General features: G+C 42.9%; 1 protein-coding gene across 2 annotated transcripts in view; it reads left to right on the top strand.

Annotated features, from left to right (window-relative positions):
- MAD1L1 (mitotic arrest deficient 1 like 1) overlaps positions 1-24,955 on the top strand; it is a 351,438-nt gene that overhangs the window by 157,976 nt on the left and 168,507 nt on the right. For both annotated transcript variants that reach the window (XM_027738492.2, XM_039383691.1), the window contains exon 13: positions 10,438-10,494. In XM_027738492.2, coding sequence (XP_027594293.1) covers positions 10,438-10,494 — 57 coding nt within the window. The remainder of the gene's footprint in view (positions 1-10,437; positions 10,495-24,955) is intronic.

The raw sequence follows: 24,955 nt of genomic DNA, 5'->3' as shown, positions 1-24,955 counted from the left end.
CAGCAGAGGAGACAGGTCCTCAACGCACGCGATCCTGGGGCGGAAGCAAGGGCAACTCAAGCATTGCTTTGTCAGAGCAAACATTGCACAATCTTGTCCTGGGGGTGGATGTTGTTACCTAGCAACTTCCAAGAGTGTTTGAAATTTGTTGGAGACCCTCCGAGGCTTAGGCACTTTACCCACTGTTCTCCTCGATGCCAAAACCGTGCTGGCTGTCATTTCACAAGCCACGGGTAGTGCTGGCTGAAACCCCTCCTTGACCTTTATTTGAGCTCGGACAACCAGTGCAGTAGTGCAGAGAACCAGAGCAAAAACCAAACTTGATTAAAATTAACCCAGAAGAAAACAAAGGTTTGATTTAAACATGGATCTTCACCCAACAATGTTTGCTGGTTGGCTCACAGAAGTTGCCCAGGAAAATGTGTTGACGTGCCTGAGGGCTCCTGTCGGGAGTGTGTTTGTGGGGACAGCGGTGAGATATCATTAGGACAGAGCTCTCAGCACACACATATCATTAAAGACATCTTTTCTGAACTGTCACCACACACCACCAGCTGCCAAGAGCCTTGGGAAGCTTAAAGGAAGGTTCTGGCCTGCTCAGGGGTGTGAGGTCAGTGTGAGTTGTTCAGTAGCTTTGGTATAACAGTTAAAGGGTTAGTAAAAATGACTGTGATATGAGGAGACTTCAATAAGAAGAAAACTCTGGCTATGCTGCTGCTTAGCTTCCAGTATTCTTTGTTTCATTCAACTACAGATAATCTTTTTGGGGTCTAATCCATGCCCAAAACTCTCTTCCTCAGCACTGCTTCACTTGGGGCAGAGGCTTTCCATCACTACTGCTTTTGTCGGAATTTCCGTTCAGATTCTAACTCCACTGTAAGGCTTCTTTTAACTCTACTAAGTACTAGTGTTTCTTTCCAAAGGCACTGGGCATCCACTTGTTTCCTCAGAAGCATTGACACCCTAAGGCTCTGGGATGTAGAGCCTCTCCTCAGCAAATAAGAACATTTTCCAGGTATTCAGCTGTCAGCTCAGTGGAAAGAAAATGTTGCTTTATGGTTGGTAGACTGACAATAACTCTTTATCCCTTTAAATTAAAAGTGACATACTCACATAAATCATTATAACAATACTGTGTGCAAACACTCTACCTGAGTCCACAGGAGTTATGAGATGACAGTGAATTGGGGTGAATACCCTTATTCTTGACTTTGAGAAGTGCAGTGACAATGAATCACTCTTAGTGATGAGATGCAGCAGTGCTGACTCATCGGGCTGAAATTAGAAGGGCTTTTTTAGTTAGAGATGTAATTCCACCATTTTTTCTGATGAACGGATAAGAGTGAACATTTTTGTTGACTAATTTACAGTTTTCATCAATAAAATGCTGTTTCTTTCCCTCTAGGTATCAAACCTAGTTGGAGGCAACTCATGGGGAGAACTTAGATCCAGAGGTGCTACGTCTGTTTCAGAGTTGGGTCTGGTATCCCTTCATTTCACTTTTAGAGATTTGACCACAGCACAATGAAATTAATTCTCTTTAGTGTTCTCCAGATGATTTGTATTCCTTTACCTATTTGTTATATCCCTGTGGAATGGGCTGATACTCTCCTAATATTTTTGAGTTGCACTAATATATTAATAATCTGTTTTACTCCTGGCAAGAGATTTGTGGCCAATCCTCAGCAGACAGATTTGATGCCAGTTTATCTTTCTGCAGTTGGGTTAAAAATTTTGCTGTGGGGAGCAGCAAAAGAGAAGAGACTCCCTGCTACATCGGCACACTCAGCTGCTTTTCTGAGGTAGGAATATTTCTGAGCCCACAAAGAGAATATTAGTGGCAGGGGCTTCTCTGAGGGGTGTCCCAGTGATGGGGAATGACTCCTTTGGAGGGTCCATCAGCATCCAGCAGTCACCTGTGTGTGTCCTGGAGATGCTGTACAGGCCGACTGCATCATGCTGGAAGCAATTGGCTTGGCAGAGTTTCATCAGTCAGGCTGCCCTTTGCTGTTGAGGAAGCAGCTGCAAACTCACATTTTTTGTTTGGCACTGTATTCTCTCCCCAGGGACTGCAGCACCGTTTGATTAGGATGGAGGGAAGGAGACCTATTGCAAAAGTATATTATTCCCAGCAGAGCTGTGCTAATCTTTTTGGTCTCTGTGCTCCTTCTTAGCAAGGTGTTGAACAAAAACATTAAGGGAACACAGGAGGAGAGAGGAGTTGCTGAGATGTTGCTCCTTAGCCTCACCTCAACCTCAGCTGCAGCTTAGAGACTAAAACAACAAATAATTGTTCTTGTTCTTGTTTTGAGATGTTTTTTTGCAAATGTAAGGCTGTTTTGTTACCTGAGCCCATTATTTTCCTCCCTACCTGCACGCCTTTCGGTCTGGCATGGGGCTGTCTGATCTCCAGGGACTCATCCTTTCCTGAATTGAATGCTCTGCATTTTTCCATCTCCCAGTTTGCTCTGGTGCTGTGTGCCTTCCCTGGCAGCATCTGTCTGGGAGATTATGCGAACAGCGTTGATGTAATAGATTTAGAGAAGTTCAGAGTCTTTCTCCAAGTTTTACATTGTGTTGGAGTTGTGAAGGTCACCTTTGCTTTGAGGATCAGGGAGGTGAGGTTGCTGCCACTTCTGAACGTGTTGGTGCTTGACTTCTGCACTTAATACGGTGCTTAATCCTTTTAGTGCCCGAGTGGTGTGGCCCGTCTGGTGTGGTTTGTGTCAGTAGTGGCACCTTGTGCTCAGAGATTATCCTTGATTGAAGGTTTCTGAAGAGCGAGTATTATCTTTACATTAGAGAGGGAGAGAAAAGAAGGAGTTTCAGAGTTTAGTACTTGGCCCTGGGTCTCTCAGCAGTTGTTAGACAGAGTGGGAACAAAAAGCCAGGTCTCTGCTGCAGGACTATGCAGCTTACTTTAAGCTAGGTCAAGTGATTTGCCAGGGATAAGGACGTGGGCAATTTCTGCTTGGAATCCTGTCTTCCTCCTATCAGTTGTTCTACAGTCACTTCGTTAGCACCCTTTTCTCATCATCTAACCAGAGAGAGTTTGGGGTTATTTCCTTATAAAAAGCTTACTGTCAAGAATTCTTGACATTACTAAGTGATTGTGTCTCTTAAAGAGAAGGAGAGAGATTGGTCTGTCCTTGAGACTTAAGAGCAAGAGAAAGGTTTGGTTATTATCCCTTTGTCCAGTAAATCTTGATAGAGTGTTGACAGGAGCCCATATCTTTGCTAGAGGAGATGTTTTCCCCATGTCTTCGGTAATTATAGCAATGACTTTGGCAATTTTTCAATTTGCAGTATCATTTTTTGTTTAGCACCCAAGAGTCTTTGCTTTATTCCTCTCACATTTTGGTAACCAGCTGGTTTTTGTCTCTCACTGGGGGGCGGCATTTCCCTGCACAAATCCAGTACAAAACTGGTTTTCTGAGAAGGAGCAGCTCTTGCTTCTTTGATGAAAAACACTCTCACTGCTCTGCACAAAGCAGTGGCCTTCAGTCCCTGGGTCTTGTGGTTTGCTGTGATGCCCAGGAGCATGAGTCCCTGGGGATGTGGGACATCTGGCTTACAGGCATTCTAGCTTTCTGTGTTTCCTGTCCTTGCTTGGGGTAAAATTAAGGACTAAATTATACGGAAAACCACATAAGCTGTGGCCTGAGACACATGCTTTTCATTGAGCTGTAAACCTATCCTCATAACATAAATTATGTCAGTAAGTAATGGTCTCTGGTTTGCCTATTGCAGCTTTTCTGCAAGTTGGATTGAGTGTCATTTCACTGAATCCAAACTTCTCAAACACATTCAGAAGTTATTGGGGAATTTTCTTTTGCACTTTTGCATCCGACCAAGCCCCCTGCCACCTCCAGTCCAGCTCCTGGGAGATAACATGGTGTTCTGGATGCTTTTGAGACAGCAGCAGAGTTTATTTGTAACTGTTCTTTCCCACTTTATAAAGCATGTGCATTTGATTTTATAACCAGGAGAACTTTCTTGAGAACAGCAAAAAGGAGCCTGTAAAGCAGCAAAGAAATTATTTTAGCAATGGCTGGTACTCAACTATCTTCCTGACTGTGATCTCAACTGATGCAATTTTGTGAAAGATTGGCAATTTCAACTACAAACATCAAAATATGTTAAATTAGAAATGACCATTTAATCCAGTGTAATTCTGTAGTGCAGTTCAGACATGCTGAACCAATCCTGTGCTGCTGCCCTTGGGCAGTGAGGATGTGTTGAAGGCAGCAGGCATTGGCTAACATGGGATAAATGGATATCTAACTTTAAAGTGTAAACAGGGAAATGCATTCAGGAGCTGTTGAAAGCTGAATCCCACGGGTGAGATTTCAGATTGAACACTAATGAAAATTTCATTTCGGTTCTCACAATATTTTAATATGCTGGATCACAGCATGCAAATAAAGTGAAATCTTACTGCAAGTGGCTGATGAGTTACTTCTGTCTCAGTCTCTGCCACCCCCAGAAGTAATCTGTCTATGGCTTTTGTGAAATCAAAGTTTTCCTCCTGTTTTTCCCACAAATAAGCCAGAGTCTTATTATTTGTGTTGGAGGTAATTAGTGACTGCAAAGTTCTCTTCAAAGTGTTCTCATCCTGTTCCTGCGTTGTTCCATGTAACTCATCAGTGTGGTGCCGAGGCTTTATGTTTTCAGATTGAATTGAATTCTAAGTGTTACAGTCAGTGCTTTCCTTATCAGAACTGTCCTGGGAGTGCTGCCATGTTTTCAGGTTTCCTTCTTTATTTCAGCTGCAGCTTCTAGGCACCTTATTTTCCATGTGTCTCCTGAATCTGATAGAAAGAAGTGATACTGTGGTTCTTTTCCCTTCTCACCCAGCCTATGGCACCAGGTAAGATGTGCTGGCTTGGGCCTTGTATAGGTCACATTGCTCTTTAGCCACACAGTAAGGCCATCGAGCTGGAGCCAAGAAGCTTCATCTTCTGTCTTCTTTTGTAAGTGATCAGAGGAATGAACCACTGTGAAATTACCCAGGGAGTGGGAGGCAGCCAGCACAAGGAAGCTGAAGTGATTTGGCATGTTAGAACATACAAGATTCTGTATTTCTGAGATCGGTAGCCGATATATCCTTGTAAATTTGAATTGTGTGTTAACTTTCTCAAAAAGGAGAAGCAAGAATTTATCTTAAAGTTAATTAATTTGAAATAGCTATTAATTAACATTATACCTAAATTTGCCAATTATCACACTTGACTTGAATTTGCATACAACTGTTGCATATAAAATACTTCTAAGGGTATCTTGGACTTCAGCAAGCTGTAAAAATGCCATTTATTGCAGCTGTGTTCCATCTTTGCCAGGCAAAACCTCCTCCTCCTCCCCTCCCCTGCAGAGGTGCTGCCCTTCCAACAAGTGGCTTTTCTTCTGAGGACCCACAGTTGGGATTTATAGCTGTGAAAGGACAACCCCAGCATAGGCAGCTGTGTATATTCTCAGGTATTTCACCCTGATGAGGAAGAATAAGAATTGTTCTTTTTAATTTGAGGTAGTGAATGTTTTTCTGCCTAGTAAAGCACTGATGTTGTATTAATGTGACTGTTAAGATAATCATGTTGTTTGATGAAAGCATAAGACTAAAATGATGTTTCCAAATGAAGGCTGTTACAATTTATTCCCCGTATGCAGCACACATAATTCTGCTTCCCTAACTCTTTGAAGCAAGCTTTTATTTTATGGGGTTGGCTGTTGCTACTACTGTGCTGTGCTGTACCTATGAGCTACTTAATGTGCCACATCGAGGAGTAAATTAATGCAGGTCCACAAAGAGAGCGTTTCGATTTGCTAATTGCTTGTAGAGCGGAGGGTATTGTTGTGTAGAGAAAGACTGTTCATTAGAGATTGAGTAGTTAATTTTTCCCTACAAATGAGGCTCACATTTGAGCTGTTTGCCTACCGGTCAGGGCAGTCGGCTCACGTTCAGCCCCCGGGGAGGAGGGGGGGGCTGTTGGTGCAGTCGCTTTAACAGCTGCATTGTCACCACCAGGTTGCTTTAGTTTCATTCATTAAACCCTCCCCTACCAGCCTCCTCCAGCGCCGTCAGTGAAGGCTGACTTTTGGAAGGTATAGAAGACAAATTATTGATGCAGGGAAGCAAGCTAAACAATTCAGAAATGTCTCCTTGGAGCTGAATCGGTTCCTCTCCTTGGAAACTGTTCCTGCTCCTCTTTCAGCCTGAGCTGCAGTGTCCCGGCGAGGCCGGAGCACAGGTTCTTCCCATCCTGCCGCTCTCTTTTGAGGATGACAATCCACTGACAGTAGATTAGACAGTGTTGTCATGTAAGATGAGTATTTTGAGTTGACAAACACTTTTTTTGAAAGCTTAAAGTCATTGACTGAATACTTGAGAGGATTTTTTCTCCCCCTGCTTCTCTACTTGATTTTCTTTTACCTGGTTGTGCTGCCTTCTGTGGGTAAACTGCACTTTACGTGTATTTACATATGTGATTCGTATATATCTGTTTGCATATCAGATTTCTTACTGTTTGAGCTCAGTGTTCTGTGGGAATTGAACATGGGTATTAAGTAGAGGGAATTTCCTTGGGGTTTAAGTTAACTTCCGTGCACAGCCTGAGAATTCAACACAGAAGTCTATCCTACTGAATGATTCCTGAGATACCAAGGTGGATGTGATTGACTGAAAAGCCCCTAACACAGAGCTGAGCTACGAATAGAATCATGGAATGGTTTGGGTTGGAAGGACCCTTAAAGATCATCTCGTTCCAACCCCCTGCCATGGGCAGGGACACCTTCCACTAGCCCAGGTTGCTCCAAGCCCTGTCCAATCTGCCCTTGAGCACTTCCAGGGATGGGGAATCTACAGCTTCTCTGGGCAAACTGTGCCAGGGTCTCATCACCCTCACAGGGAAGAGTTTTTTCCTAATATCTACACCTACTCTTTTTCAGCTCAAAGCCTCTCCCCCTTGCCCTGTCACTACATGCTCCTCAGGTAGGGATGTGGCTTTTCCCATTGTGGAACTCTGAGATGGGACTGGCAAACTGCTCCAGCATCTGCTGGCCCCCCTATGCCTGCTGGTGTTGGGGCATCTCCTTCCCACCCACCCCGAGGGGCTCAGGTCCATCGCTTGTTCTTTTGTTGTCTGGAAATGGTCAGAGATGACTAAACCAAGAAGCCCAGCAGTTCATTCCTGAAAGGATAAGTTCCAAGAAACAACATGATACTGTTTCTTTCAGGTCTTTTTCTGCAAATGCCTTGGAGGGGCTGGGAGCAGGGGCTCAGCAGGATGCCAGGCACCCGGCCAGGGCCCTCTGCAGCTCCTTCCTTCCACGGCTGTGGGGGCTGGCAGCTCCTCTGGAGCACTCTGATTAAGTGAGATGTGGGGATAAGTTCGGAGCCTAATTTCTCCTTCATAATTAAAAAATTTGTGCATCTGTCATGCTGCTGGTGATTAGGTTGTATTTTCTTGTGGCCTAGAAGGAATATGGCAGTGAATCACTTTGCAAGCAGCTGTCCTCGAACAGCTGAGCGAGGCTCAATATTTGATTTAGGCTAATAAAAAGTCTGGGGGCAGGGCTGATGTTTACAAGCTGGACGTGATAAAGCATTCAGATCAGCTGTGAGTGCAGCCTGGTGAGTGCAGACAGCGGGGACCCCACTGAAGGTTTGGGCTTTGTGTTGTGCTTCCCCACCTGCCTGCATAGGTGGGCAGGGACAGGGAGCAGGAGGGACCCCACTCTGGACTGCAAGTGCATCTGACAGCATCAGCTGTGCTGGAGGAGCCTCTTTGTCTCCAGCTGCGTCACTCTAACAGCTCTCAGTGCATTAAATATGTCCCTTTTGCTCTTCTGTGAGTGTTGTAGTCAAACCATATGTTTAAAAATCTTTTAATCTTCATAAATCATTTCTTCCAGCAGTCTGGTAAGTTTAGTTGCTGCTCTCTGAATTCCCCCTAGTTACTGACTCTTTCCCTTTGAGATGAGCTGCCTTGAAATAAATGCAATGAAGAAAACCTACTTTGTGATTTAGTTCTTATCTGATTGCTTCTCCAAATCATATTGATCTGCTGTTATCATGCTGCTGGCTTGGACTTGCTGTCCAGGTTTTGCCTCTGGGTCTCTGCTGGCATAGCACCTTGAAATGGTTATTTTCCCCAAACCATATTATATATAAGATAAATTATGGCATATTTCCTGCTTGTATTTTTGATTTCTCCCATCCCTTTGTATTATTTCTCCCCTGTCTAAAAGGTTTTTTCATCCTCTTCCTGAAGTAAAATGTGTCAGTCTTTTGCTATCCTTTTTTTTTCTGACTTTTATCAAAGTATTGTACTTCAAAATGCTCTCATGCCCATCTAGTTAAACAGGCTCTTAGGGTACTGTTGTCTTGATATTATAAAGAAAAATATTTACACTCTGAAGGTGACCAGAGCTCGGCACAGTGTGGTGAGTTGATCCAGGCTGGGTGCCTGGTGCCCACCAGAGCTCAGAGGATTGAGCCATGAGGGAATTCACACTTTTTTTCAGCGTGAGTTACTCTGTGATTCTGTAGGAGTCTGTGTGAACAGGAGTCTGAACAGAGACATGACCCTCAAGTTCAGGAATGGTAGATACTGTAAGAAAATACGTCATTTTTAATGTAATCCTTAATTCAGTGTTTCTTATATCTGGTTTAGAATAGGCTACTGGTTCCCACCTAAAGGTCATTTTCATATAGATAAGGCTAATAAATATACTGAAAAGTTGGGGTAGTTTTTAATTAAAAATATTCAGTTGGTCTTGAGATGTTTTGCAAAGTTTATGCCAGCACCTCTCCTAAACAACATCTCTGAGGGCATGTTTTCTAGCTCTCCCAAAGTGACTTTCTCCTGACTCCCACTTGCTGCTGTCATTGTACCTGATTCAGTAGCAGTGGGGAAAAAAATCTTTCCCAGGTGTCTGCAAATTTATAGTTTCCTGACGTTCCGGCATCAAACTTGGTGATAATTTCATTTTTTCTTCTCACTTGCTTGTCCAGTCACTCCAGTTTTGGTTGGGGCTGGCATCTCCTGCGGTGTTTAATGAGTGTGTTTCATTCTTCTGTGCCAGGTCCCAGGCTTGTATTAAAACCCTTTTCATCCTATTTGAGTGTCTGTTCCTTAAATAATGTCACATCATCCCCTACCCTGCACAGCAAGGAGCTGAAACTTTTTCAGTTTCCACTGAGCTCTGGGGCCAGGGAAATCATGAACTGTTTGGTTGTTTGTTTGCAAAATGTTCTGCTGTTTGTTTTGCTGTGCTGAACCCTAAGACAGTAATTTTTTTTGTTTGCTTGCATTTCGGTGCAGTTAGCCTTCAAAGCTGAATGTTTTCCTTTTCATTGTTATAAACTGCTTGCTGTTTGTTGCTGGTTTGCATGTGGTACTCAAAAGACCCATTTCATGTGTGGTGAGAGATTGTTTGAGGGACTCCAGAGGGTTTTAATGATATTTGTTTGAAATTATATTAATTAGTTTGTAGGAAAGTTGTTTTTATTTCTCGTCTTTGTTTACATAGTTTAAATTAGCTTCTCTGTCATCACTTGTGACTACTTTTTGGGCTTTCTGCTAAATAGAGGAAGGCTTATTGCAGGCTAGCAGAGTGTTGGGAAATTAAAGATGTGGGAAGTAATAGCACTCAACTATTATATGTGGCTTCTCTTACCCATCTCCAAAATACCCATTTTGTTTAAAATCCTTTTTCATAAACAAAACTCTGTGAAAAGATCCTTCTCTGAGTCGAGTTTCTGTTTCCCCCCAAATTATGCAGGAATAACAGAAGATATTTCTGCTCTTGTTTGAGAATCTTTACATTTCAAATTTCTTCTTAAAAAAAAACAAACAAAAAAACCCCACAAACTCTTGCACTGGGATATTTTCCTCACAGAAATTCAGGAGGTTTATGTTACAGAGCAGATTTTCTCGGTATTTTGCCACAGCAGTTTGGAAGGCTTCCAAACCTAATCCTGAACCCCAGAACTTCAACAAAACATTTTCTGTGAAGTTACCTTGAAACAAACACACTCCTTTCAGGAGCTGTGCAGCCAAATCTCTTCTTTCTCTCTAGTTAAGCTTGGCAAAACGGGGTGGGTTTTAGACCACTCCTTCTCCAACTTCCAAAGAAATGGATGTGCTGTCTGGACCATGAGATGGAAATTTGGACTAGCTAATCTAGGGGAATTCTTCCCTGTAATAAACCTGTTCTTTCTAGTGTGTGTAGGTTACAGGTTACAATCTCGTGGATTGGGATGCTGATAAGACAGAGTAAGATCCAACACTTATAATTGTTTTCCAATACTATGAAAGTCGTAGTGTCTTTGGTGATTTGGGGGGGAGAGGGGTTGGGGGTGCTGTGACAGGGTGCAGTCTTGTTAAACTTCCAAAATTACATCCTAGACTTAATTTTCTATTTTTTTGTGTCTTGAAGGCTCAGCTGTCTCAGGTTTTGGAAGAAGTGGGAAACCACAAGCAAAGAGCAGAGATGGTAAGTGTTCAATTTTTGCTTGTTTTTTTTTTTTTAAAAATTGTTTTACAGGGCAATAACATATGCAAAGTTCAGTTCATTTAAACAATGGATCAGTTCCAAATATTTGGAAATTAATAGCAAATAAGCATTGTAAAAGTTTGTGTTGCTACTGCCTGTCTTGGCACTCCCTTTCTCCATACTCACCTCAAAAAAGTGTTGAATGGGATCTAGTGGCCTGTCTTCCTTTTTTTGGCAATTTCTTTTCTCTTCAGCAGTTCTAGATCAGAAGCAAGCATTTAATTTCGTACTGAATTAACTCCTTTCTTTGGGGGCCTTTGATTCAGTCTCAAGTGTACAAAGAACAATGAGATGAGATACGACAGAATTATCACTAACTATTTTTTTGCAGTATCTGTTAATTTTCTGCTGGGTTTGTCTATTTTATTGGCACTTCCCTCAAGGACCAAAAAGAACAGAGGCCACAAAACCAGACAGGGAAGTTTATGTGCAGTTTCATGACTACTGTGTACAATTACTCATAATCAGGAATAAATGAGGTGTCAGCATTAAGCCATTTCGTGAGCCGTTGTTTTTGCTAATGGGTGAATTGTGGGATTCCTGCAACTTTTTCTAGTCACAAGAAAAACCTGAGCAGTATCCAAGACATAGAGACTCATTCTGTAGATGTGATTAATTTTATTACTAATAAAAAAATGGGCCTGCATCAGTGGCAAGTAAGTAGGTGCTAAACAGACATCTGTTCTAAAATCCAAATCATAAACTGTGGTTTCAACCACGGGTCTTTTTAGACTTGTGCTGAACTCTAGTAGGGCACTGGAGGGCAGGACTGCCGTGCCCCTGCTGTGCTATTAATGGGTTGCCATACGTCTGTTGGTATCTTTTTTTTAAATTTGTGCCTCTTGCTGTTTCAACATCAGATTTTTCATAATGAGAGCGTTAATTAATTCCGGTTCTGGGGTGGTCTCACATTGTGGGCAAACATTTTTGTATGCCCAGCTGCTTTCTGTGGTGATGCAGTTCACAACTGATACTTCCAAAGAAAACTGAATTAATCCTATTTACCATCTGATCTCATTACGTGCTGCCTTGTTACAGTTTCAAATTCTATACAATCAATTTTGCATTGTGTTCAGTGGATATATCAGAGGAAAAACTTGCTGTTGTGTTTTTAATGTTGCGATGCTTTGGGGTTTTTTTAAACATTTCAGAGTTTTTCTTTTGGGCTCATTAAGCCTGGGTTTTGAGTTGTTTGTTTGCCTTTAAAAATTTGTTGTATTAAACAGTCTAGCAGAGAGCTGGAGAAACTGGGACTTCTGGTGTTAAAGCATTAATTGGTGTTGTGCAACATCCATCAGCAGAGGATAAAGCAGCAGTCAGTGTTCACTGCCTATTCCCAAGGGTTTCTCAGTGGAAAACTGCAGGTCTTGTGATCTTCCAGTAAAGTTTACATCAACCTCCCATGAACAGGCTGTTTTCTGTGGTGCTTTAGACGATGGATTGCAGATTGTGAGGTGTGGGCTGTATTCAGCACTTTGAATTTTGTTCAGTAAATACAGGAAAATTGCTTCATACAGAGGAAGAGAGATATTTATTTTTCCCCCCTCTTTTTCCCTTCTGAGGGAAAGCCTGGCAGTATAGTGCCTTCTTTCCACTGGTGGTGGATAGTTCTCCTGCATCCCCAGTTGAAATCTCCCTTGTGGGTAAAGTTATGTCACTCTGTGTCTTCTACAGTGTTGGCAGAGACAGAGGTCTGTCCCCTTTGGGTGGGGCTGTTCTGTAGCTGCCTGCCCAAGGGCTCCTGTGGATATAACATCAGCCCCATTCTCCTCCCTGCCATCCAGCAAAATGTTCTTTGTATGGGTTTTTCTCCCCCTCTCCAAATCAGTGTCTCACCTGGATGGCCTTATTTTCATACTCCTTTAATTGTGACACTTCAGCAAAATTATTTGCCCGGTTTGGATTCCTGACATCTCACCTTCCTTTTCCTGCCTTTTGCCTGTGAGCCTCCAGTCTCAGTTTGATGCTGAGTGTCCGTGGCTGCAGGTGCAGAAGGGCTCGTCCTGCTCTGGGTGCTGACAGATGTGGGTATTGCTTTTCCTCAGCTCTTCTGCAAACAGGCCCATGGCTCTAAGTGGAATGGAACAAACACCTGTCAGGTGCTATCATGCAGTCTTTGGGCTGCTTCTGGGATGAACCTCTGTGCAGGTGACATCTCTGCTGCCACCCTGAAGAGAACTGATGGCTTTGCCACCCTCCCCAGGCGCTGGAAATGAAGGGATGTGCTGTGGGGCTGGTGAACAGGCTGATTGCATCTCACTGAGGAGTTTGGTGTCTTCCTTGTGTGCACCGGGGGCATCTTAGATGCCCTGGTAAATAATTCACTCTTCACATAGCAGTATTTAAAAGTTAAATACTTGTGGGATAAATCTGATAGGATGGTGGCCTCAATAAAAGAGGATCTGCAGGCTCTGTGTCCTTGGAGGAGAGGGCCCTGGTTCAGGGAATTGTGTTCATGGGGACAGTATGAAACAAAGGGTGGTGTGTACTGTAGAGGACACTGTGCCAGGCTGGGGCACAAGGTCCTGCTATAGGAAAATGGGATGGACTCACCTCACTGACTGTCATGGATAACTCCAGCGTGGGATTTCATTGCTTGTCAACTAAAAGCCAGTGTGCTACTGGAGAAACGAAAAAAAAGAAAAGAAATTTAAACATCTTCAGTTAATTGCAGTTGACAAGACAAAGGCAGTTTGACTTTCCAGTATTAATTAGCAAACCCATACTAATTAGCTTGTATAAGCACAATTCATGCTTCTTTCCCTAAATGCAATTAATATTGCAACTGAAGACGTCTCTGGGCTGTGCTGCTGTATCATTAACATACTTTGCCCTAATTAGACACGGCCAGTAGTGGCTGGAGAAATGAGTTTGTGATTACAACCATTAAAAAATCCTCTAATATTTTATATCCTTCAGGGAACTTGAACCTAGAATTTATTTTTTGATTTAAGAAAAATTACCCTTATCATTGTGCTGTGTAATTAACAACGAAACTTTGATTTTCCTCTCCCTCTAACCCTTCACTTGTTTGTTTTTCTTTATTCACAGTTCAGGTGTGTTCCCACTGTAAGGGAACAGTCTTCTGAGAGGTGATACATAACAGGTCACCACTCTGATAGGGCTCAGGTCACTGGGCTGTCTCACAGATCTGTGGGGTTTGTCTCTTTTATTTGCTGAATGTTTTTTATTGAGAATTTTTTTTTAGTGCCTAGGCACACTTTTCTTGCAGTGTTTTCATATGCATATGCACTTTTCTGACAATTTTATCAGCACTGGAAGTTTTCTTTATTGGGGCTGGTGCTCCAGTGTCTGTATCTTCAGGATGTGCCAGGAGATTGCTCAGAGAGTTCACACATATGGCTCCCTGTTCTGTACTGCCAGGATCTTATTTCCTATGGTGTGTTAGTTTAGTGCTCTACTGGCTTAAAGCTGAGAGCAAGCTTCACTCACACAAAAATATTATTTGTGGAAAATGCTTTCTTGTTTGTTATATTATTTTTCTTTCCTCCCCTAAGGGAGGGAAGCAGAAGATGTGCTTGTTTTTCTAATTTCCATTTGCCTTTTTCATATCCCTTTATAGACAGGAGGAGATTGTTTGGCTCAAGGTTGCCATCCAAGCAACAGCTGTGATCTCTGATCTTACTCTTTCTTTCAGTCTGGTTCTGTAGCACGGGGCATTCATGTCAAGATTTCTTTTTCTCCATCATTAATCCCTAAGGGAAGTCAGCTTGGTATTAAAAAAGCATCACCTGTATTTTCACTGCCCTGAGGTGTCCTGGGTATCTTTTGACTTTCATCTTCAAAAGACAGCTTGGCCCATGTGGGCTCTGAAATCTATAGACTGCACGTTGGAACAAATTATATTTCATCCTCCGGCAGATTAAAAAGGATGGATATATGAATCAGAAGAATTGCTTAGCAGGGTGGGAGGTAAAGAAGATTTGAAGTCCAAGAATGCAGCCGTCACCAAATGAGTGGCATAAATTGAGTGTCCTTACAGAAGCAATAAAGACACCTTAAAATGAATATAATGAATACTTCGTGCCTTGAGGAATAGTGTTGGTTAACCCTCTGCAGAGAACAGGAGTCCTTTATTTAAGAGCAGCAGGTCAGCAATAGTTAAAGAACCAAATCGTGTTCAGTCTGATGAAATCATAATGTTTAGGATTAACTTAAATGTCAGTGACTGCCTACACTGATGGTTATCAGAGGAAGAAATGGAGACAGAAAGGAGAGTGTGTGAAGGAAATAAACTCAGAGAACACTGTGCATGTTGTAGTTGGGAACTAGCTGCTGAATGGAAGGCAACATGGAAAAATTATTACCATAATTTTAATTTGCAGGTAATAACAATGATAATAGGAAAAACGTGAACTTTAATATGGAAAGACCTGCCCTGGATAACTGGCCAATAGAACTCATTTAATTCTTGTTTAAGAGTTATTAAACATAAAGCAAGAAATACAACAGACCAGGCATAAGAACAAAAGTGGTGTTCATTAGTGGAAATGTAAATTCTCTGTATTATCTATAATAGGAAGGCAATTAAATGTGGGATTAGAGAGCTGAACCATGCTAGTTATAAATAAAAATGAAGCTTTGCTGGAACATACATAGAACCAACAGGTTGGGAGGGGAAGGAGTCAACTGACTGGTGCAGGAGGCCTCCATCTATCAAAAGTGTATTTCCTAATTTCTGAACTGATTTAGCAAATCTCCTTCCCATGGGACAGATTTTATCCTAACACCTTGTGTGAGGCTAGCAAACCCAAGACAGATGAGTGGTGTGGCACTCAGCTGAGGAGCAGGGTGAATAGTTTTAGTAAGGCAATCTTAGGGAAATATCCAGTTCTCAAATCAGATTGAAAAACATGAATCTGGTTATAAAGAGACAGCAAAAGAAGTTAATCCAGAATGAAATGATATAGTAACAGAAGACTGGAAGAGGACTTTTAGATCATAAAGTCCAGTCCTTCAGTAACTGAGGCAATTGCAGCATATATCTCAGTTCATAAATTTATCAAGCTTGTCTTGAAACTGCTTTGGTTGTTTGTACCATTACTGTCATTGAAAGACTGCTCTGACAGCTGAAATCTTCCCAGTTCCAACTGAAAATATATGTGCAGTTAATATCCATTCTTTTTCCTGTGCTAATGTTCTCCTTAAACTACAATGACTGTTCTTCCTCCCTCATATTTATGCCGAGACATATTTATAGAGAACAATTGTTCTCTCCCAGCCTTTCATTTGTCTAGGTTAAACAAATCAAGCTCTTGCAGTCTTCTCTTAAAACAGGCTCTTCAGGCTCCTCATGAATCCTGCAGCTTTCTTTAAATGTCTTTCTGTTTTTCTGTGTCTGCTTTGAAGATGAGTCACACCATTCCAGGTGATGTTCCAGCAGTATCTTGTACAAAAGTATCTTCCATGGAAGCATGGGGTACAGGCAGGTACCTGTATCCAGGATATTGCTCATTTCCACTGCCACATGGCACTGATGTTCATCCTGGGATCAGTTCATCTACCCCACTCTTTGTCCTCCTCTCTAGTTTCTGACTGAGGAAGACTCAGTTTGTAGGAGATGTTCCAGCTGTTGTGTGACTTGCACTATGACAGTTCAGTTCTGTTCCTTGAGTTTTCATGTAGCTTCCTGTTTCTGATCAGTTTGTGCCTCTCTGTGATAAAGCCTCCCTGCTCTGTGCTATCAGTAACTGTGCTCATGTATTTATATTTTTTGACCCAGGATCTTCAGTGAATTATGTCTGCTTTGAATGTGTCTGAGACATCTTCTCTATCAGGTAGTTTTACTTCAGCAGAGCCTTTAGTTCCTTATTTGTTCTGTGTATACTTCACAGTGTTTGTATTGTTCTTCACTGTATTGTGTGATCCTATTAATTCAGATTTAGAGTTGTTGGAAAAAGGGGGTGAGTGTACAGGAGTCACTGATGCCCTGTTTTAAATTTTCTCCTGATATTTTTACTGTGGAGCTTTGGTTCTGAAGGTGGAGTGAACCCTAAACAGTGGGATGAGAGTACTCAGAGTGACTCTTCTCTTTTCCCCTTTCTTAGAGAGCTCTCTCTCAGGGCCTGTTGTAAACAAGTACATTAAAACAGGTCCTTGCTATTCCCCACTGTGTAGGAATATGGTGAGCTCTGAGGAACAGGCAGGATTATTTCTCCCCCCTCTCTTAGCATAGGGAATGATGAACTGCCTTGGTTGGTGTTGTACCTGCTGCACATTCCCTCTTGGAAAATTCACGTTCAACACACAAAACTGTGGCACCATCAGAAGCATCTGTTGCACGTGATGTGAGCGTGGAGGAAGCTTTGGAATTCTGTTGGGTGAGTGCTGACAAACTGCCTGTAAACTGGAGAGGTGATCAGCACATTACACTGCTGCACATTAGTATCTCAATGCTATTTTAATTAGGTTAGAAGAAGAGACTTAGCGAGTCAATTCTTGTGGTTTATTTCTGTTTTAAAAATCTAGCCGGGCACATGGGATCAAATAGTACATTCCCTTCAAATTAAAAAGAAATAAACTGTCTGTTTAAAAGTCCCATTACCCAAATGAACCTGCTGCTGGATCCATTAATGTGAAAGTTTTATGGAACTCGGCAGCACCGGTTGGTTTCAGCAGGACGGTTTTCATTTGCTCTTTGAAGGCGATAAGAGCTGACATGGGGTTAGGGCTGTCAGAAGGAAGAAACGTGGCTGCCTGAAGTGGAGAGCTGCCTTACTGCTGCTCCTCCCTCTGGCTCCCTGTGGGAGAGGTATTGCCAGATTCTGGGGGCTGGTCTGACCCAGAGCTGAACAGCAGTTCCAGCTCAGATGGGATGTACTTACATATTGACCCCATTCCCAGCCCATCATTTGGAGGGGCCTCCATGCTACAGATGTACCCCTAAAACCCAACCTCTACTGACAGGCAGAATTATAACAGAAGCAAGGACTGGGGAGGTAGAAGGGGGTAGGGCTTTTTCCTCTTTGGTTGTTGAGCAGGAGAAAGGTGGATCATTTTCCTGTGCAGAGGACAGTGCTCTGCTACAGCTGGAGTGGTCCTTGTCAGTGTCACTGTTGTCACTAAAATCTGAGTTACACTGGGTTACTTAATTGAATGAGAATGGGATAGGGATATTATCAGAGGCTTTATTTTAGTAGGCACAGCCTTGAGACACAAAAGATATATTTAATAGTCATGCAAGTATTTTTTTTTCCTGACTCCATTCATCTTCACAGAACCCATAAGAAGTTTATGGGCTGCATCAGACTCACAGGATTTAATTCAGTTGAGCTAAAATTTCCTGGAGAGTGCAGGGGCTTCGTGTTATCTTCAGCACTTTGAGAAAACCAGGTCAGAGGTCCAGGATACCTCTTGGGTTCCTTCATTTTTGATCTTTTATTCTGCCTTGCCTCAAAGGGAGCTTGGAGAAGGTGTAGAAGCAACATGTGCTTCCGGTACATGTCCAGAGAGGGAAAGAAAGACTTGGGGCTGTTGAACAGTAGTAATTTATTTCTAGTAGTAATTTATTTCCAATTTCCATGTGACCAAGGATAGAGAACGGTTTCCTTCTGCTTTCACAGTCCTGGGAGGTTGTACCTGCATCAGAAGAGGACCATCCTGAGAGATCTGATCCAAGAAATCCAATTCTGAAGGCATAGTTTGTCCTGAATGTGAAGAGGGATGTGAAGCTCTTTAGCTATGGGATCTATGGGGGCACCAAGGGCATGTTCAGAGGATGTGCCTGCAGATCAAAGGTTGCTGGATACTTTTCTTCTTGCCTGGGGCTGGCTTTGTGTGTACAAAAAGGGAGATAAAGGCTTTAAAAAAATGAAGTTTCAAGACTTAGTCCTTATACTGACAGCTTAATCAGCTTGCTACATTATTTACTTTCGATCTTATTGTGTTTCAGTGCCTTTAGAAGAGCTCATTCCCAGTGTTTCTTGTCTTTGGCTGCTGGATGCTGGGGGTGGGTAGTAACCATGGCAGGCTGGGGTCTGTGAGGGCAGCAGAGTCCTCCAGCACAAGCTGCAAAACCGAATTTATCCACAGAGACAAGAAGATCATAGAGCAGAATTTTTCCTGTGACCTCTTGGTAAATAATGAATGGCAGAGCCCTGCCTCTTTGGAATTGCTTAATTGAGGCTGACAACTCTTTGTTGTATTACAGGATCCAGCTTGTCAGGAGAATCTTAACTTATTTATGAATATTTCATTAACCTCTAAAGACTGGCTGTATAAAATCGAGCTCCTGCCAGGCCCTGTCCTGTTGATGCTATGTTCAGTGCTAATGTCATCCCTGCACATCTATTACACCTTCCCTCTGAGCTGGACCTCGGAGTTTATTATTGGTGGCAGCAAGAACATGTTCACCAAAGGTTAAAATGCCAGGCTTCTGCTTTGGCACCAGAACTGAACATACAGTGTTTGAGAGGGAATTGCTGTTTGCCTTTCGTTCTGTGACTGCTGCTGGCAACTGAAGGGCAGCACAGCCATCATCCTGAGAGGCTGAAATGGGCAGAGCAGTCTTGGCAGGGCCCTGTAACCTTTGGGTTTTGGCATGAGGAGAGAGATTTCTCACTTTTTACACATTAAAAACCCACTGCTTTTTGTCACAAGTGGACCCCAGGATGGGTCATTTAGGTAGCAAGCATTAAACCTGCTCTTTTTAGCCTGTTCTTTGGACAGGGTTTGGGGAACAAGACTCCTTGAATGAAGGCTCTGCTCCTTCCCTGAAGGCAGCTGGGAGGCTCTGTCAGGAAAGCTGCTGCTTTTCCATAGCTGGATCCCTTGCCCCATCCTCATATTTCCCACCTCTGGGAGTTCAGAAAGCACCTTGAACAGCAAGCTCTGCTGGCCCCTGCTGACCCTCCCTCTCCCTGCCAAGACATGCCGGAAAACAGTGCTCCCAGCTGTAGTGAACTGCAAAATTGGGCTGGAGCTGCACTGGGAACGAGAGAGCTGTTCCTAAAAGCGTGTTGTAAGTAAAAGTACAGGCTGTGTGTTGTTCCATGTGAGTCAGAGAAAGAAGATTAAGTTCAATTTTCAAGTTTAGCACTCAGTGAAGGCTCCTCTGCTCTCTTGCAGTATTAAGCGGGATTGATTCCACTGTATTCATGTTAGAAAACAAAGGAACAAAATTGGATGTTGGATTCCTCTTTCCCCTTTGATCTTCCTAGGTGCTTGGTAACTGCGTAGATTCTTCTCTGACTGGTTATTATATGATGATTTTTCAACAAGCAAACTGAAGGGGGGAGTGAGAGGTGGGATTACAAGCTCCTGTTTGATGAGAGTTGTTGAGTGAGTGCTCCATAAACTCCTCGAGGCTATATTTTCAGGAAACAAACTGTATTCAGACTTTGCACGAAGGACGTATGACATCTTTGCAGATTTATTTGTTGCTTTTCCTGCGAATTACAGCTGCTACAAGACTTGATTCTAGCAAAAATGCCTACTCCTGCCTGAAAGAAATGGCCTGTGTGATGCTCTTCTTGAGAGCAAACAGCTCCATTGCACCTGTGCCGTGGCCGCACTGGACAGGGAAGCGACACATTCAGTCTGGCACCTTGACAGGTTCCCTAAAGAGAGTCTTATTCTGTGTTTTGCTGTTCTAACCAGGAGTAATGGGTAGGAGGTGTCAGTCAGTTAAGGCTAATTACTCCAGAGTTTCCTTCTCTCAGTGGACACCAGCTGTTTTGCTCTCCCTGGCTGGGAGGAGCTTTCGGTAGTAATTAAAGGAAACAGTCATCTACACACTGGTGAAAGTGGTGGAGCGAGGCTGATAACTGCAGAGAGCTCTGAGCTGAATGAACATGGAAATGAGGTGATCCTTCTTCAGAATGAGCTGTTAGAGCAAAGAGAGGGGTTTTGGACGTGAAGCTGTCAAGGTGTTTTGCCATCACTGCAGTGGCAGTGAGGTCTCACAGCAGCGCCCGGGAGCGTGGGCACGACAGGCTGAGAGGAAGAGATTCCTTGTCTGCTCCTTTCTCGGAGTGAGGGTTGAAATATGTAATTATACTTGAATAAACTCATAGGTTTAAATTAACGTCTCCAGTTCCCTCCTTGGTATGTCTCTTGCACAAGATATTTGCTCTTCTTCCCTGTGAACTTTCCAGGGTTGTTAATCTTGTGCTCTGAGGCAGCTTCCATCCGGCTGAAATGTCCGGTGGTGTTTATTTCCAAACTCACATCTTGTACCCATTCCAGGCTACCAAAAAGAAATAAATAAAGCATATAGTGGGGGAAAAAGAGGAAGACAAAACTGTTGGTACCCACGTGATGACTGGTGTTGCACTGTTGACATGGGGTCTGTGCTGGGGCCCAGGGCAGTTGCCTCCAGATGTGCTGTAGCATCAGCAGAGCATCTGTCCTCAAAACAGAGGAATGGGGCTCCTTCCAGAGCAGCTGTGGGTTTTGTATATTCACCATATACTCCCCACCTGTGAAAAAGAATCATAGAATGGTTTGGGTTGGAAGGGACCTTAAAGATCATCTTGTTCCACCTCCACCCCCACCGCCCCTTGATCATGTTGCAGGGACAGGATACAGAGATCACAGAATATTCTGAGTAGGAAGGGATCCACAGGGATCATCAAGTCCAACTCTTAAGTGAATGGCCCATACAGGGATTGAACCCACAATCTTGGGGTTATTGGCACCAGGCTCTAACCAACTGAGCTGATCTCAGAATAGATGAACCAAGGGAGGTGGGTGAGTGGGGAGGATCAGCATCTGGTGGTGTTGGGATGTGATAAAGTACTAGAGAGAGGCAGGAGGCTGAGTCTTGAACTAAAGGTGTGTCATAGGTGTTTAAGGAAGATATTGTTGGATGGGTTGTGCAGGAGGAGGCTGGGGCTTTGGAGGGTGTTATGTGATGAGGATTCCTTCTTTGCATGCTTGCAAGTGGGCAGGCAGCTCAGGCTCATGGTTGATCCTGCTCATACAGGAGTGTGGTAATTTTGAGACCCCTGTGGCATCTACCTTATTTTGCAGAACAAACTGTTTTCCTGTAATAGCCTGTACTGCTGTGATTACACATGGAAACCCTAGGATAACTGGTTTAAATAGGGTGTCTGTGCATTCTTCCTCTTGTTTCTTTGCAGAAAGGCTGAGTTTTGCTCACTGAGCCCGTCTGGAGTTGCACCAAGTTGTGCTGGTGCCACACAGTGTGGAGGGGAGGTGTTGGAAGGAAAGCTGTGGGCTGCCTGCAGATTGGGAATCAGAGGGGAGAGGTGAACGCTCGTTAGGGCTCCCTTGGGATAGATGAATTAGTTAATGACTGTGCTGTGCTTTGAAAATGCAAATGCTATGTCAGAGCTAAGTCTGATTATAATAATCAATCTTCCTTTGGAGAGGGTGCTGGAGATGGGGAGGGGGGAGAGGGATGAGACTGGCACTGAATTTTTAGATCACAGATCTGCATTTCTCCACTGTCGTTAAGGAACCCTGACGTCGCCTGAGAGGTCAGCAGGAGTGGGGAGAGGCAAAAGGTGGGTTTGGGAGGAATCACCCAGGCCAGGCTCCTTGACAGGCTGAAGTTAATTTTGTAATTCTTTTCCTTATGATTGTCCTGCCTGGAAAGGGAGGGGCTGTCATCTGCTCCTGTGTGTGTGCTACCCCTGCTAATAGGAAAGATAGAAACTGCCTCATAAGCAGGATCCTCCAGGGATGGGAGAGAGAGGAGGGTGGCTGCTGCAGACGTCCAGTGCTGACAGCTCCTTCTCCCTTGGCACTTTATTCGTTTATAGCAAGCGTTCCTAGTAATTACACCTCTTAATTTAGGAGAGCGAGTGGGAGAAAGGAATATAAATTTGTGTATTAACTTTAGAGATTGGAAATAGGGCAAGCGAACCTTCTCTCTGGGAGATTATATTTGGAAATGAAATAGAATGACATTTGGTATAAACTTGAAAAATTGCTCTCTTTTTACTGCAACAGGAGGAGAAAAGCCACAATCCAGACTGCATTGGAGAGAAGCAGAAGTCAGCATATGTCCATTTCCCAGTGTGCGTGTATCTACAATAATATATATGTATGAGTACATTTTTAGGGAAGTGTTTGCTGAAAGGTTGCTCCTAGCCCTGTCTTCTCAGTGATAAAAGCACAGCAAGTTTGTTACAGATGGTGGAACCCATAGAGACTGGCGACTCTGATCCAACCAGCCTTTGCCTTTCTAGAGAAAAAAAAAAGAAAATGTATTTTTTGCTTCAGCCAAGTGGGAAATAGGTAGTTCTAAACCACTTTTTATTGAATATCTGATTTTCTTTGGCTTTATTGCTTTTGTTTCACAATGGCATCGAGGATTAATTTTCCCAAGAAAATGTACCAACTAATCCTGGGCTGCTTAGCCTGTTTCTAAATGGCAAGTAATACTTTGGTTTGCAAGTATTGTCCCACTTTTTGGAGAAGAGTAAATTTCACTAAGAAATCTGGTGAAGCTTAGTTCTCCCCATGTGTCCTTCTCTGCAGATGTTTTGGGCGAGCAGCCCTCCAGAATGCCAGTGGGATGGGCGTATGGAAGAGGTGGTGCTGCTTTTGCTGACCAGAATGATCTCTGGAAGTGCTCAGCATGGTGCCTTACTGCCATGTGGTACTGCTGGACACCCAAATTAAACTCCCTAGCCTTCATATATGTTTGATTTCTCTCCTGATGCTGGATTTATAAGCTTATAGACAACACCAGGCTTGCTGTGCTGCCTTGTGGGAAGAGAGGCAAATAAGCTCCTTAGTCACTGCTACATCCTATGGAGAGAAGCACCAATAGCATCACTGTTGTATGAAGGTCCTGTTTTGCCTGCTCTCAAACCTCGGTGTATGGGTCATGCTCGGGGTCCCATTTCTCTGTTCTTGTCTATTTTAGTGTACACTCTTCCTTTCCAAGTTTGCTTGGTTTTCATACACTTGAAATATTTATGTTTTGAAATGGCTTCTGAATTGTGTTGAGACTTGTAGTCAAACATAACCTCTCAGTTCACCTTTCCACGCCAGCTCTGTGCAATTCAGTTCTATTTATCGCTGCCGTTCAAAATCAGCCCTTTTGCTGAGGAAGGCCTTTCAAAGGATGTTGCATCAGCCCATTGTTAAATAAACCTTTAGACATTTATAATGGATTCAGCATTTCCTGCTTTTTACAGTTCCAAGAATGCTGAATGACGTGCAGACACACTTCATCAGGGTAAGATTGCTGTATCAGCCCCTCACTAAAATGCACTCATTATTCAAATAATAACTGTATGTCTCCAGCATGTGTTCTGTGAAATGTGTGTACATGATGTGGGCGAATAAACCAGCCCCTTTTTCTTCATCATGCAAATCCTACTTTAGCAGTGAGTTGAAATACTTTAGATTTTGGGTCCTTTATTACCCAAAATGAGGCACCTGAACAGAGATTTGATCATTATTTTGGGCAGTGTGTTAAAATTTTCAGAAGTTCCTATATGTTGTTGTCAAGGGAGGGCTGATTTGACCTGTGATAAGCCTCATTCTGAAGATGGAGTGTGGACAGCAGTGGGCACTGGGATGCTCTGGAAAGGTTTGTTTCATCAGTGCTGAAGCCCATTGGAGTTGAGTGTGAGGAACAACAGGTCAGTGGCATTGCAGAGGTTCAGGGTACTTGGTTTGGAGGGGACAGATATGGGTCAGAAATGACAAATGCCACAAATATACCAAGAAAATCAGGTCTCTAAAGTAAAGTTTTGTTTCATCTAGCTGTCAGGAGATAAATTTATAATTTTATGTTTCACCTGTCATCTCATATTTCTTTAAATAATTGCTACAGAAGAGGGAACGAGCAAGGAACATATTTCTTAACCTGCTGTGGGTGTTTGCTATGTCATTAACACTTGGAGGAAAACCACCTTCTTGGAATCCTGTCCAGACAGGTTTAAAAGTAATGCTGAAAGAAGAACGGTATTTCATATAATTAAACACTGAAGGAAATTCCATCCATACTCTTCCTTCCTCTCTTTCTCATTTGATAAATAATGATGGCAGTACTTATTTTGGAAAAAGTATTTACATTTCATCTTTTGGGACACTTGCATATTTGTGGAAATGGATGTTCTAAAATTAGTCTGTATACTGTGTCCTGATCACTTTGTAGTGAGAGCAATAAAGCTGGGCTGGAGTTCATGCTTATGAAGTGAAAGAGAGTAGAAAAGGATCAGGATAAATGGGATCATTTTAGTTTGAGAGGAAGAGGCCCCAGTATATTCTGAGAAGAGAACAACACATGCTCAAAACATTAAGTGCCTGTTTTTGTGTTTTATTTACAGGTTATGGGCTCTGATATTCCTCATTGTTCTGCCTTATCTAGTGTCATAAAAATCTTGGATAACTTTTTAAAACATTAAAATAATAGCTCGGTTTCTTTTCAAGTTGCTAATGTGTTCTGTACAGTGGG

The sequence above is a fragment of the Pipra filicauda genome, unplaced genomic scaffold, assembly GCF_003945595.2.
Source record: "Pipra filicauda isolate LSUMZ 115617 unplaced genomic scaffold, ASM394559v2 scaffold31_size4109673_pilon, whole genome shotgun sequence".
In the NCBI taxonomy this organism is placed as follows: domain Eukaryota; kingdom Metazoa; phylum Chordata; class Aves; order Passeriformes; family Pipridae; genus Pipra; species Pipra filicauda.
This window is presented reverse-complemented; position numbering and strand designations above follow the sequence as displayed.